Source organism: Rhinoraja longicauda, chromosome 20, assembly GCF_053455715.1.
Source record: "Rhinoraja longicauda isolate Sanriku21f chromosome 20, sRhiLon1.1, whole genome shotgun sequence".
NCBI lineage: Eukaryota > Metazoa > Chordata > Chondrichthyes > Rajiformes > Arhynchobatidae > Rhinoraja > Rhinoraja longicauda.
This window is the reverse complement of record NC_135972.1, coordinates 20,452,677-20,468,661: the sequence shown is the minus strand read 5'-3', so window position 1 is coordinate 20,468,661 and position 15,985 is coordinate 20,452,677. Positions and strand designations below refer to the sequence as shown.

At 45.3% G+C, this 15,985-nt stretch overlaps 1 protein-coding gene across 1 annotated transcript in view; it reads left to right on the top strand.

Moving 5' to 3' along the window:
- Positions 1-9,608, top strand: part of pah (phenylalanine hydroxylase) — a 43,971-nt gene extending 34,363 nt beyond the window's left edge. Inside the window, exons 10-13 of the mRNA XM_078417127.1 lie at positions 3,213-3,308; positions 3,395-3,528; positions 5,204-5,319; positions 7,153-9,608. Coding sequence (XP_078273253.1) covers positions 3,213-3,308; positions 3,395-3,528; positions 5,204-5,319; positions 7,153-7,196 — 390 coding nt within the window. The 3' untranslated portion in view covers positions 7,197-9,608. The remainder of the gene's footprint in view (positions 1-3,212; positions 3,309-3,394; positions 3,529-5,203; positions 5,320-7,152) is intronic.
- Positions 9,609-15,985: the final 6,377 nt, after the last annotated feature.

Here is a 15,985-nt window from a genome sequence, read left to right as displayed (position 1 = left end):
GTGGACCAGGTGTTCCTGCTCCGAGGGGCTGGCGACCAGGATATCATCTAAATAAATGAACACAAAAGGCAAATCTCGACCAACACGGTCCATGAGTCGAAAGGCATACGCAACCATTCGAACAACCCGAACGGAGTGATCGTGGCAGTCTTTGGTATGTCCTCCGGACGCACAGGGATCTGGCGGTAGCCCCGCACCAAATCGATCTTGGAGAACACCACGGCACCTTCCAGTCCAGACGAGAAGTCCTGGAGGTGCGGTATGGGGTAGCGGTCGGCCGTGGTGACGGCATTGAGGCGCCGGTAATCGCCGCATGGTCTCCACCCCCCAGATGCTTTGGAGACCATATGCAACGGCGAGGCCCACGGGCTGTCGGACTGACGGACAATGCCCATTTCTTCCATCTTCCTGAATTCTGCCCGCGCCACCACCAGCTTGTCGGGCGGTAACCTCCTGGCCCGAGCGAAAACGGGGGGCCCTTCGGTGCGGATGTGGTGGACCACGCTGTGCCGGGCAGAAGGAGCGTCGAACCGTTGGACGAGCAGCTCCGGGAACTCCGCCAGTACCTCAGCATACAGGTCGGGGGCGGGGTGGCGGCCGGCGGAGCGGCGGGCTCACCGCTGCTGGCGGAGGGTCGAAGGTCGTTACCGCGGACATCGGGGACTAGTGAAAAGGCCCAGAGGAAATCTGCGCCTAGGATCGCCTGGCTGACATCCGCGGTAGCTGGCACGGTAGCGCAGCGGTAGAGTTGCTGCTTTACAGCGAATGCAGCGCCGGAGACTCAGGTTCGATCCTGACTACGGGTGCTGCACTGTAAGGAGTTTGTACGTTCTCCCCGTGACCTGCGTGGGTTTTCTCCGAGATCTTCGGTTTCCTCCCACACTCCAAAGACGTACAGGTATGTAGGTTAATTGGCTGGGTAAATGTAAAAATTGTCCCTAGTGGGTGTAGGATAGTGTTAATGTACGGGGATCACTGGGCGGCACGGACTTGGTGGGCCGAAAAGGCCTGTTTCCGGCTGTATATATATGATATGATATGATAATGAATGGCCATTCGTACGTGCGGATGCCGAAAGCCAGGGACATTGTCCGCGTACCATACGTGCGGATGGGGCTGCCGTTAACCGCGATGAGGGTAGGACCTGTCTTACCCGATCTGGTCTCGAGGTCGGTCGGCGGCACGATACTGACTATGGCTCCCGTGTCAACCAAAAATTCTGTGTCTGTGAATCGGTCTCGGACGTAGAGGCGTCGGTTCTGGCCAATCGCTACCGCCTCTATGTACGATCGGCCGAGGCATTTCCCGAGGTGCAAGGTGAGCGGCAGTTGCGTGATTCTCCACCCCATCGTAGATGGTAATAACACCAGCCGCGCTTGTGCGGATCCTTTTGGCGGGCTTTTGGAGAAATGGCGGGAAACACGCCGCCATTTTGCTGCCGCTGTGGCTCGCCGGCTGATGCCGAGACCTTGTTGATCGAGCTGCTTCTTTTTAATTTGGACGCCATGAGCGCGTCAGCTTTTTCTGCATATGCCACGGGGTCCTTAAAAGAACAATCCGTGAGCATGATTTTGACATCTTCGGGAAGCTTCTCTCGGAATGCCTGCTCGAACATGAGGCACTCCGTGTGTTCACCTGCTAGCGCTAACATTTCAGCCATGAGAACGGACGGCAGCCGATCTCCGAGATCTGGTAGGTGCATAAGCCTCTTAGCTCGGTCATGCCTACTGAATCCGAAGGTTCGTAACAAGAGTACCTTCAGTGCCTCGTACTTGTCTTCTGCGGGAGGGTTGATGATGAACCGCATCACCCGCGCGGTCATCTCCGACGGTAGAGCGCTGACGAGGTAGTAGTACTTTGTCGCGTCCGTTAAGATGTTTCTTAAGTGAAACTGGGCTTCGGCATGGACAAACCAAGATTGTGGTTGATGGGCCCAAAACGACGGAAGGTGAACGCTGACCGCGCTTAACTCCGGTGTGCCGGGCTTAGGAGCCAAAGGCGAGGCGTCTTGTTCACTCATGATAGATGATCGGCTGGATCACGTCGGGGTCACCAATATGGCAAGTCTGGAGGCTCGTTCTTTGTTGAAGAAGTTTATTGCGACAGCAATATTCGATCACAAAGTTTAACGAATGAGATTACAGACAACCATTAATTCTAACTGTTCACTTCGAAGAAGTCTCCCAACTACTGGTTTTGGGCGCCAAAACCACATGTGACGGCGCTGTCCAATCAGCGGTCTCACTCTGTGAACCAATCCCTACGGTCGCACCCACACGTGACCTTGCTGGCCAATCTGAGGGTTCGACTCCCAGGACCCATCTCTATGGTCGCTACAATCGTAACATAAAGTACCTAGGCTTATACTCAATGCCTCGGCCTATGAAGGCAATTATCCTAATGCTTTTCTCACCACCTTATCCACCTTTGTCACAATTTTCAGGGAACAATGGACTCACACCACAAGGTTTCTCTGTACATCAACACTCCTAAAGACCCTACCATTTACTTTATGTCTTACTAGCATTTGACCTCCCAAAGTGCATAACCTCATGCATGTGTGTGTGTATGACATGATGTATGTGTGTGTGACATTATGTATGCGTGTGTAACATTATGTACATGTGTGTAACATTGTGTGTGTGTGATATTATATATGTTTGGGGCATGTATGTGTGCGTGACATGTATGTGTGTGTGTGTGATATGTATGTGTGTGTGACATGTATGTGTATGTGACATTATGTATGCGTGCGTGACATTTTGTGTGCGTGTGTGACATTATGTATATGTATGAATGACATTATGTATACACTGATCAGCCAAAACATTATGACCACTGACAGGCAAAGTGAATAACACTGATTCCACACGGAGGACCAACAGCATTTTAGGCAGGCAGTCATAATGTTTTGACTCATGAGGCCATAATGTTTTGGCTGATCAGTGTATGTGTGAATGACATTACATATATGTGTATAACATTATGATATGTGTGCATGATATTAGTATGTGTGTTTGATGATACGTGCGTGTAACATTATGGTTATTCTCTGTGTTTCCATGTGCCCATAGAGGGGGTAGTGTAGACAGTAGTTTAATTTGGTTATTGTAAGGTGCACCAAGGTACAGCAATAAGCTTTTAGTGGACTATGTGTAGACTTGCTCGAGCAGGTTGTGCCGCCTAACTCCTTGCCCTGCTCTTGTTCCCAGGTCTATTGGTTCACGGTGGAGTTTGGACTCTGTAAGCAAAACAACGACATAAGGGCCTTTGGTGCCGGGCTCCTCTCCTCCTTCGGCGAGCTTCAGGTCTGCCCGCCTCTGCTCGTTGCACATCTTGACATTTACCCTTCTACGTTCACGTTCACCGTTACAAATTGGCTTTTACTTTGCAGTACTGCTTGACGGATAAACCAGACCTACGACCGTTCAATCCTGAAACTACAGCGAATCAGAAGTACCCCATCACCAGCTTCCAACCGGTCTACTTTGTTGCCGAGTCATTCGAAGATGCAAAGGATAAAGTCAGGTAACCTGCACTAAAAATGTCAGCAACTGAGGCAGCACGGAGATAGAACCGCTGCCTCACCACGCCAGAGGCACGTCTTCGATCCTGACCTCGGGTGCTGCTGTGTGGAGTTTGCACAGTCTCCCTGTGACCAAACGGTTTTCCTCTGGGTGCTCCGGTTTCCTCCCACACTCCAAAGACATGCAGGTTTGCAGGTTAATTGGCTTCTGTAATTTGTAAATTGTCCCTAGTGTATGCGTGATGCGTGATAGTGTTAGTGTGTTAGTGATTGATGGTTGGCATAGACTCAGTGGGCTGAAGGGTCTGTTTCCATGCTGTATCTCTAATGTCCAAAGTCTACCTGATGAAAGCTATGGCTATGTTAGCTGATTCTAATTGATGGACGCGCCCAAACTTCGCAACATCAGTTATCATTGAAACAGGCCTTTCGGCCCATTGAGTTCATGCTGACCATCAAGCACTACTGAAGTACAGTGGAAAGCATTGTTTTGCATGCTATCCAAATGGATCAGATATACTATACATAAATACAATCAAGTCACTAAACATTATTCCCTTTATCACTAAACATTATTCCCTTTATCCTGTACCTGTCCACTGTGGACAGCTTGATTGTAATCATGTATAGTCTTTCTGCTTACTGGGTAACATGCAACAAAATTTTAATAGGAATCTGAGGGGTAACTTTTTCACATAAAGGGTGGTGGGTGCATGGAACACGCTGCCAGAGGAGGTAGTTGAGGCTGGGACTATCCCATCATTTAAGAAACAGTTAGACAGGTTTGGAGGGATATGGACCAAGCGCAGGCAAGTGGGACCAGTGTAGCTGGGACATTGTTGGCTAGTGTGGGCAAATTGGGCTGAAGGGCCTGTTTCCACACTGTATCACTCTATGCAGCTGAGTTTGAGTATGAGTTTAGTTTATTGTTACGTATACCGAGGTACAGTGAAAAGCTTTTGTTGCGTGCTATCCAGTCAGTGGTAAGACTATACATGATTACAATCAAGCTGTCCTCAGCGTACAGATACAGGACATCGGGGCTGTAGCTGGAGCTGTAAGGATGAATAACATCACATCCCCCAACATTGCACCCACACACTTACAGTATTTGGAATGATATGAAACTTTGTCTTGAATCCTTCCATAGCAAACACAAATGCAGACCTTTCAACAGTCTGTCATTAAGAATTGCAATACCAAATAGCTTTTATTGTCCAAGTCCATTAGATAGCCTTCCCGGCTGGACTTCACGGAGGCACATCGGTAGAGTTGCTGCTTACAGCGCCAGAGTCCCGAGTTTGATCCGGACTATGGGTGCTTGTCTGCATGGAGTTTGTACGTTCTCCCCGTGACCTGCCTGGGTTTTTTCCAAGTACTCCGGTTTCCGCCCACATTCCAAAGACATGCAGGTTTGTAGTTAATTGGCTTTGTTAAAATTGTAAATTGTTCCTACTGTCCGTAGGATAGTGTTAATGTGCGGGGCTGGTCGATGTGGATGGTGGACTGAAGGGCCTGTTTCCGCACTGCTTCTCGAAACTAAATAAAACTAAACCCCAGCATGAAATATTCCCTGTGAACTACTCCCTGTCAGCATCCCAGAAACAAGTTCTGCCTCATCACGTTATGTGGGAACTCGGTGAATCCAGCTAACATTTGCCTTATTTTCCAACACAGGAAATACGCAGCGAGTATTCCTCGCCCCTTCTCTCTCCGTTACAACGCTTACACACAAAGTATTGAGGTTCTGGACAGCGTCAAACAGTTAAAGGATCTAGTTGACAACATCAGCGGTAAGTTGGGAAGAAGCTGTCCTTGACCCCGGAGGTTATGGTTTTCAGGCTCCCGTACCTTCTTCCTGATGGTCCTAGTGAGATGAGAGCGTGGCCAGGGTGGTGTGGGACTTTGGTGATGCCGGCTGCCTTCTTGAGGCAGCAGCTCCTGTAGATCCCTTCGATGGTGGAGAGGTCAGTACCTGTAATGGACCAGTGATTTATATATAAGAAAATAACTGCAGATGCTGGTACAAATCGAAGGTATTTATTCACAAAATGCTGGAGTAACTCAACAGGTCAGGCAGCATCTCAGGAGAGAAGGAATGGGTGACCTTTCGGGTCGAGACCCTTCTTCAGACTATCTAAAGTTGGAGGAACAGCACATCATATTTCGCCTAGGCAGCTTGCAGCCCAGTGGTATGAACTTTACCACTTTCTCCAACTTTAGATAGTTCTTCTGTCCCTCTCTTCCCCTCCTCCTTCCCAGATCTCCCTCTATCTTCCTGTCTCCACCTATATCCTTCCTTTGTCGTCGTCCCTGACATCAGTCTGAAGAAGGGTCTCGACCCGAAACGTCACCCATTCCTTCTCTCCTGAGATGCTGCCTGACCTGCTGAGTTACTCCAGCATTTTGTGAATAAATGCCAGTGATTTATATATGATAATGAGTAAATATGGTCAGATCAAATAGGAAGAAGTGGTGTAGAGGACAACTAGAAATAAAGTTTTTTCAGCATCAAAGCTGAGTACTGGTGGAACATTTTTATGAGAAGCATGATGGCAATAGAACCAAGGGAATTAATCTGTGATGTTATTAATATGAGGTGAAATATGGCAAACTAGGGTGGGCAGACAAGTGGCAGATGCAGTCCAATGTAGAAAAAAACTGAAATGATAAATTCTGAAAATGGGAGAAGAGAGAAAAAGCACAAAAGGAAAAATAACATGGAATAATGGATACCATTCACAAAAGACAGCATGAGGAAATAATGAATAAAACAAATAGTCAAATGGAATTTCAATGACAAGAAATGTAATAGAAAAGGATATTGTGCATTATCACAACCAGGTTGGTTTCCAATATGATGTAATGTGTTGTGAACCTCATGATTTAGAAGGATGAGGGGGGAACCTCATTGAAACTTACCAAATAGTGAAAGGCCGAATAAAGTGGATGTGGAGAGGTTGTTTCCACTAGTGGGAGAGCCTACAGCCTCAGAATAAAAGGACGTACCTTTAAAAAGGAGATGTGGAGCAATTTCTTAAGCCAGAGCATGGTGAATCTGTGGAATTCATTGCCACAGATGGCTATGGAGGCCAAGTCATTAGGTATTTTTAAGGTGGGGATTGACAGATCCTTGATTAGTAAGGGTGTCAGGGGTTATGGGGAGGAGGCAGGAGCGTGAGGTTGAGAGGGAAAGATAGATCAGTCATGATTGAATGACGGAGTAGATTTGGTGGGCTGTATGACCTAATTCTGCTCCTATAACTTATGAACTTATTGAACAAGGTACAAAGGGTAGAGGTTTACCGTTAACTGCTGGAGGGGTTTTGGATTACAGCAAAACTGAGAGGTTCTTCCTGTTAGGAAAGAACAAACAGGCAGGCAGGGGCTCAGCAGCCAACAATGTGGTGATGGCAGTAGGAAAGGTTGGGGTCTCGGGAAGGTTACAGGGATTAAAAGCCAGTACAGGAAGGGAGAGATGCAGCCATGGGTAATGGTAGATGTTGCATGTTGATAACCAAACACTAATACGTTGAGTGTTTTTTTTTGTTGCCCTTTATGTCTTATGAACATAAACTTTCTAAACTTCAAATGCAAACCTAACCATTGTTATTTAAAATTTCCAGGTGAAATGGGGATTCTCACCCATGCTCTGAAGAAGTTTGAATGAAGTTCACCATGACCAAAGGCATCCCGTGAAAGGCAAGATATAACGAACGGTTCAGGAATATTCTACATTGTATGGACTGGGATAGGTTCATTCAGCCCATCCTGATCTAAGCCACACACTCTCCTTCCCCCTCCTCATTGTACAATTTGTCCTCCTCTCCTGACAACTTGTTGGGGGAGGTTACCACTCCCTGACCAAAACCTACAAAGCTGAAGTTTATTGAAAAGTTGTATCTTCAGCAGAAGCTGTTGGACTTCGTCTTGTTGGGTCACAAGACATCTCCATGCTACCTATGTTATGCCCTTTCAAAGACCTATCTGACCAATCACAATTCAAAACACTAAGTGCTGGAGGATCTCAGCGGGTCAGGCAGCATCTGTGGAGGGAAATGGGTAGATGACAATTCAAGTGTAGACTCTTCTTCAGGCTGCTGGGGTAGAGGGAAAGAAAGCTGGAAAAGAGAGGTAGGGGTCAGGTCCTCCCCTCCCTTATCAAACCCCTTTTTGTCTCCATTTCACTTCTAGCCTTTGTCAATTACTCCATCCCCAATCAAACCCCCCTTCCCACAGTCTGTATTCACCTGATAGACGAAATGCTGGAATAACTCAGCGGGTCAGGCAGCATCTCCAGAAGTAAAGGATAGGTGCCGTTTCAGGTTGAAACCCTTCTTCAGACTGAAACTCCTAAAAAGGTCAATGATGCTGTTTCTCCGGAGATGCTGCTTGACCCACTGAGCAACTCCACCACTTTGTGTCTATCTTTTGTATAAGTCAGCATTTCCAGTTCTTTGTTTCCACCCATCACTTGCCAGGCTTTATCCCACCCCCACCTCTCTTCCTCAGCTGTCTTCTCCCTACTCCATCAGTCTGAAGAAGGATCCTGACATGAAAAAGTTGTTGTTCGTTCCCTCCACGGATGCTGCCCGACTCGCTGAGTTCCCCCATCACTATGTGTTCTATATTATTTCCATATAAGAAAGAATGTTTTTTCAGCATCAATAAACCTTGAAAACGGAGATGCAATTGACTGGTTAATATCTAAAAAATTGTAACAGAGTAAAAAAAAATCTGTAAAATTGTGTTTATCATTCTACGGTTATACCAGATGCCTTGTGAAAGAGAAAAGATTCTTTATGCAAATACCATTCTGACGGAAATATATAACTGAATCTATTAGTCGTTGCATCTTTTCCCTCTGCTGTTTTTTATATTTGTTCCAAATTCACTCTATAACGGGAGATGGTTTTGGAATGTAAGCTGAATATTTGGGTTTTGCAAGGGTAATTTTTTTTCATGTTAAGACAACTGTGAGCGTGATACTCAGTAGCCCTTTAGACTGTCTGTCCAGTGAAGCAGCTCGTCTCAGCTGCTACAACAACACAAGAGAGTAATGTCTCTCATCTGAACCCAACACACCTGAGCATCCTATTGAGTAAAGGCATATTTACGTAAAGTGGCTCCATTTTAAAACTTGTTTTTCCATCCCCCGAACCTTGAATATCTCTGATCAAGCTTTTTGAATAAAAAGATCCAAGCTTGCTGCAATTTGAGTTTACTTCAAAATGACCTGATAGAAGTATATAAAATTATCAGAAGCATTGATCTGGTAAACAGTCAAAATATTTTTTTCCAGGATGGAAAATTCAAATACCAGCAAGCATAGCTTTAAGGTGAGAGGGGCAAAGCATAAAAGAAATGTGCGGGGCAAGTGTTTTACTGCGGAGTTTATCTACAAATATTTTTGGATGAGTTTAGAGATACACAGATACAGCGTGGAAACAGGCCCTTTGGCCCACCGAGTCCACGCCAACCGGCGATCATCGCATACACTAGCACTATCGTTCACACTTGGAATGATTTACAATTTTATCAAAGCCAATTAACTAATTATCCTAAACTATCGACAATTGTCAGAAGCCAATTAACCTACAAAACCTGTATGTCTTTGGAATGTGGGAGGAAATCTGAGCACCCAGAGAAGGCTCACACAGTCACAGGGAGAATGTACAACCGCATTACAGACAGCACTCATAGTCAGGCTCGAACCTGTGTTTCTGTAAGGCAGCAGCTCTATCAGCTATGGGTGGAAGTGGATAGGGGGGAGGGGAAAGAGTGGGGGACGAAAGGGAAATTCTTGTTTGCTTAACTTCACTTGCTGAATTAGTAACTTTTCGCCACTGTGGTGGCTATCTTCACAGATCCTTCCCAGTATTATATTAAAAAATTGAAGACGTAATCCTTAATATTTCATGTTCTATTGTTTCAAGCTAAAGTAATTTCAGCTCACTACAAACATATATAGGATCTGCTCATGATAAATGGACCAATAATTTGTAGTGTAAAAAAAGAAGTGCATGTTATGCCTGTCGTATTATAAATGTACTATTGTATCTAATAAAATAGTGTAAGAAGTTATGTTTGCACATCTTTGTTGTTTTTATTTCCCAACACAGTTTATGTCAGCAATTTCATTCTCTTGGATATTACAAAAACTTAAATTTTGGCATTCACTTCGTTGTACATTCCTGTACTTCAGTCTTAGGGGAAAGTCATATGGAACAGAATCCCTACCATCAGAAAATCCGGCAACATAATCAAATATTTGATATGCCTTCTTCTCCTGGTCCCGTCTGCAGTTGGTCCAGTAGCTTGAAACCACACTCAGAAACAGCTTCTTCCCCTCTGTTGTTAGGCTTCTGAATGGTCCTTCCACAAGCTAGGGTACTGTCCGATTCACCTCTACCCCATTACGGACATTAGACTTTCTCTCTGGGACTGATGCACTATGGTGCTGAGAACTATGTTCTCTGTACCTTCCCCATCACTCTGCCTATTGTACTTGAGTTTGACTTAATTGTATGTGTGTACAGTATTATCTGATCGGATTGGATGGCTTGCAAAACAATGTTTTTCAATGTACCTTGTTACACACGACAATAATTAATTTAAACCTAATCCTAAAGTTACCAAACAAAACCAGATCATTGCACAAATGGATTGTGCCAAAATAGTTATAGAGAAACGTTCATACCAGGGGTTGAGATTGGAACAAGGAAGGTCAAGGAGACGTTTCATGAAGTCAGTCAAACGCAACATGAAAATGTTTCTATCATAGAACATAGAACAGCATAACACAAGTCTGTAGTGATCATCTCCTCTTCAGAGTAGAGAAATTATGTTGAGAATATGGTACATTAGATCGGTAGAGTTGCTGCCTTACAGCCCAGAGACCCAGGTTCGATTCGTATAAAGAAACAAAGAACTGGTTTACACCAAAGATAGACACAAAGTGCTGGAGTAACAGCGGGTCAGGCAGCATCTCTGGAGATGGATGACTTTTTGTATCGGGACCCGTGTCTATCTATCTTTGCCGTTGTATTTTAGGTTTTCAGCGACTGTTGCGTTTTTCTTTTTAATTTGCCATTTAACCCAGATATCCACCCAAGCCGAAGGTATGATATGTTTTACTGAAAGTGATTCTGAGAGTTTTTTTCTGCACAGTAAATTATCTCGGCGCAGTAATCCCACAACGGGCATTCGTTTGACTGAATTCGTTCGCCGTTTATGGGGAAGTTTTAATTTCAATCCAAGACCAAACTTCGTTGAAAGCTGATCCCTGAAGATAATTATCAGTCCTAATGAACCCGGGAACGCGTCAAACCCGAAGGAAATCAGAAATGGATACGCGAAAATACTTCCTGTTTGTAAAACGGAGAGCGAAAATGGAACTGAAATCCTTTCTATGACAGAAAAAGATACAAAGTGCTGGGGTAACTCAGCGGATCAGACAGCATCTCTGGAGAACATGGATAGGGGGAAAATGCAGCCCATATATGAACACGTTCTCCAGAGATGCTGCCTGACCCGCTGAGTTATTCCAGCACTTTGTGTCTTTTTTTCTGTTGTTCGTGCGCAAGGCTTGATTGCATTCATGTGTAGTGTGATCGGATTTAATTGGATTCGAGAGCCAAAGGACATAGGTTTAAGGTGAGGGAAAAAAGATTTAATAGGAACCGGGGGGGTAACTTTTTTACACAGAGGGTGGTGGGTGTATGGAACCAGTTGGCGGAGGTGGTATTTGAGGCAGAAACATAGAAAATAGGTGCAGGAGGAGGCCATTCGGCCCTTCGAGCCAGCACCGCCATTCATTGTGATCATGGCTGATCGTCCCCAATCAATAACCCGTGCCTGCTTTCTCCCCATATCCCTTGATTCCACTAGCCCCTGGAGCTTTATCTAACTCTCTCTTAAATCCATCCAGTGATTTGGCCTCCACTGCCCTCTGTGGCAGAGAATTCCACAAATTCACAACTCTCTGGGTGAAAAAGTGTTTTCTCACCTCAGTTTTAAATGGCCTCCCCTTTATTCTAAGACTGTGGCCCCTGGTTCTGGACTCGCCCAACATTGGGAACATTTTTCCTGCATCGAGCTTGTCCAGTTCTTTTATAATTTTATATGTTTCTATAACATCCCCTCTCATCCTTCTAAACGCCAGTGAATACAGGCCCAGTCTTTTCAATCTTTCCTCATATGTCAGTCCCGCCATCCTCGTGAACCTACGCTGCACTGCCTCAATTACAAGGATGTCCTTCCTCAAATCAGGAGACCAAAACTGTACACAATACTCCAGAAGAGGTCTTAACAGGGCCCTATACAACTGCAGAAGAACCTCTTTATTCCTATACTAAAATCCTCTTGTTATGAAGGCCAACATTCCATTAGCTTTCTTCACTGCCTGCTGTACCTGCACGCCAACTTTCAGTGACTGGTGTACAAGGACACCCAGGTCTCGCTGCACTTACCCCTTACCTAACCTAATTCCATTGAGATAATAATCTGCCTCCTTGTTTTTGCCGCCAAAGTGGATAACCTCACATTTATCTATATTATACTGCATCTGCCACGCATCTGCCCACTCACTCAACCTGTCCAGGTCAGCCTGCGACCTCCTAACATCCTCTTCACAGTTCACACTGCCACCCAGCTTTGTGTCATCCGCAAACTTGCTAGTGTTGCTTCTAATTCCCTCTTCCAAATCATTAATATATGCGGCCCCAACACCGAGCCTTGCGGCACTCCACTCGCCACTGCCTGCCGTTCTGAAAAGGACCCGTTTACTCCTTGCTTCCTGTCTGCCAACCAATTTTCTATCCATGTCAACACCCTACCCCCAATACCATGTGCTCTAATTTTAATCACCAATCTCCCGTGCGGGACCTTATCAAAGGCAGGTACGATCATGACATTTAGGAGGCATTTAGACAGGTACGTGGATAGCACAGGTTTAGAGGAATATGGGCAAGCGCGGGCAAGTGGAACGAGTGTAGATGGGGCATCTTGGTCAACGTGGGCAAGTTGGGTCGAAGGGCACGGTTCCACGCTGTATGACTCTAAAGAAAGCTTTTCACTGTGTCTCAGTACATAATATTCAATGCAATGCCAAATTTCTAAAAAATGTAATATCCACCTCGGTCTGACGTTCTCTGCTTTCCTTGTGTGACTTACTGAATACCACGCGCACTGCAATGACCAGCCGACTCGGAACTAACGCCACCGACTTAAGATAGATTTTAAAAAGCTGGAGTAACTCAGTGGGACAGGCAGCATCTCTGGAGAGAAGGAATGGGTGACGTTTCGAATCGAGACCCTTCTTCAAACTAGTCAGGGGGAAGGAAAACGAGAGATATTGACGATGATGTAGAGAGATACAGAAGAATGAACGAAAGATATGCAAACAAGTAAGGATGATATCTTCGGTTTAAGCCAGAATAATAACAGCTCACTCCACATTCCCCATGTCCGCGCCCGCTTGATTTCGCAGTTGGAAATAGCTTGTTAGAGTAACGAAGGATCAAGGACCCAGATACAAGGCACTCCCACACCGATTTACAGAGATTTAACTGTTCAAACTGTTTGTGGAATGGGATATGTTCAGATGAAATTTTTTTTTCTTGTTTCACCTTTCTACCTGCGATCGCTTGAACTTCGGTTACGCGCATTGAAAAATCTCTCAGTACAAAAAACCGAAACAAGAAAATAATTATATTGTACTCGAGTGAGTTAAATACTGAGTTAAATTCATTCCCCCTCCCACTTCTCTCTTGCCAAACCTCGCAGGCCAACAACAACAGCAACAACAACAACAACAACAACAACAACATTATTATTATTATTATTATTATTATTATTATTATTATTATTATTATTATTATTATTATTATTATTATTATTATTATTATTATTATTATTATTATTATTGTTGTTATTTTAAACTGAGACGTGTTTTGTGACGGTACCTCTAAAAGGTAAATAAAATCATTAAAAATAATATTACAAAACGATTTCTAAAGTTTAAAAATAAAAATGTATTAAATAAATGAAGCGGTCAGGCAATCCTTGAACGGCTCAATCATTGTACAGGAATCTATAGACAGTAATTGCAAGGAAGGAGATACGTGCCGGCACCTTTTTATCCATAAAAAAACGCCGGAGATTCGTCGTAATGAACTACAAGAGGGTAACGTGGTTTTCAAATGATTCGACCTGTTCAGTTTTATGCCTGCATATATGTCCAAACACTTGCACACTTTTTGGGGGGGAAACACATTAAATCGCGAATGGAGCCGTGCATGTAGAAGTAACAGGAATTTATGTGCGGTTGGTCACTCGTTGAACTAAGATTTAGAGAGGGCGACCAATCGCTCCATGCGTTATAATTTGACATGCATGCAATATCGAATCTGATATCTAACTTAAAATTTCCCCGGCCATTCGGTGCTTTATTAGTCAGAATTCTGAATCCGAGGATCATTTGGGAGAATCGATGCCGGCGCGTCACACCGCGATCTGCCATCTGGTTTCATTTGTTGGTTGGTTATAACTCTCGACCAGCGCATCGTTTTTAGATTAGTTTAGAGGCACCGCACGGAAACAGGCCCTGCGATCCCCGCACACTAACACATGTTCTGCACACCAGGAACAATTTTAACAATTTTACAAAGCCAATTGTCCTACAAACCTGTACGACTTTGGAATGTGGGTGGAAATCGGAGCACCCACATGTCACAGGGGAATGAACCAACTCCGTACAGACAGCATCCGTCGTCAGGATCGAGCCCGGGTCTTTGGCGATGTCAGATAACAACATTTAAGACATTTGGACAGGTACATGGATGGGAAACGTTTAGAGAGAATCGGGCCAAACGCGGGCAGGTGGGACTAGTGTAGATAGGGCATATATTTGTCGGCATGGGCAAGTTGGACCGAAGGGCCAGTTTCCGTGCTGTACGACTCTATGACTTTAAAGATCTTTCGGCCTCGAGCGCCTACTGTACTTGAGTTCTAGTTTGCTGGGGTGTATCCTGATTGACCCGAAACGTCACCCATTCCTTCTCTCCCGAGATGCTGCCTGACCTGCTGAGTTACTCCAGCATTTTGTGAAATAAATACCTTCGAGACGTAAATTCTGGTCGTTTTTCGTGTGCATTCGTTTGATGGAGAGCTGTGTTTCAGAACCGTGGTCAGCGCGCTAATTTAGCGTCACGAAGCACCAGGGGAACGCACCGGGGAATACTGACGGTGAGAGAGGGTAAATGTATTGGCGAAAGACACCAAATTTCCCCCAGCCATTCTGCGGATGAAATAAAAGAGAATGGCGAACCACACAAAAAAAAAGAAAAACCCGATCTGTTACGAATTTCAAAATCTCTCTTCATAATTCTAAATACAAACGAAAACAAACGCATTCAGATGCAGAGACAAAGAATTGGAACTGCTGGTTTATGCCAAAGGAAGACACAAAGTACTGGAGTAACTCAGCGGGTCAGGCAGTATCTCTGGAGAGAAAAGATCAGCGACGTTTCGGTTCGGAATCCTTCTTCAAACTTACCACGGACGTTCGATCTTTCTACATCTCCATCCGTCTGAAGAAGATCCCGACCCGAAAAGTCACAAATTCGTGTTCTCCACAGATGCTGCCAGACCCGCTGAGTTACTCCAGCGCTCTTGTGTCTGCCTTAAGATGCAGAATCCGATTATTTTTTAAAGGAAGATTTATTTTCGCAACATCTAACCCTAATGTAAAGGAGACACAAGGAACGATAGACGCTGGAAGCTTGAGCTGAACACAAAGTATTGGAGGGACATCGGGTCAGGTCGCATCTGTGGGGGGAATGGACAGGCGATGTTTGGGATCGGGCCACCTCTTCAGACTTAATACAAAGAAGCATTCGTTCATCAAGACATCAGTGCATTTGTGGACTTATCGGCGCAGGTCTACTTTGGAGGGTGAGATGGGTCTTGGTATCACGGCCCGCGGGGGAGATGCGGGACTTGAGGAGTTCCAGGTTTGGGTCTGTTAACCCCCTCGTTGATTCGGGTATTTTCATCTGATGCCTTACCTTTACCCCCCTTCCCCCCAATAGACACCCCTTCACACGCATATACACATCACACAGACACACCCACACACACAGACACACTCGCACAGACACACCACACACGCACACACTCACCACACATACACACACACATACACATACACACACACTCGCCACACATACACACTCGCCACACACACGCGCACACACACACCACACATACACACCACACACACACACACACACCACGCATACACACTACGCGCACACTCACCACACACACACACACACCACGCACACACTCACCACACACACACACATACACACACACTCACCACACACACTCACCACACACACTCACCACACACACTCACCACACACACACCACACACACTCACCACACACACTCCCC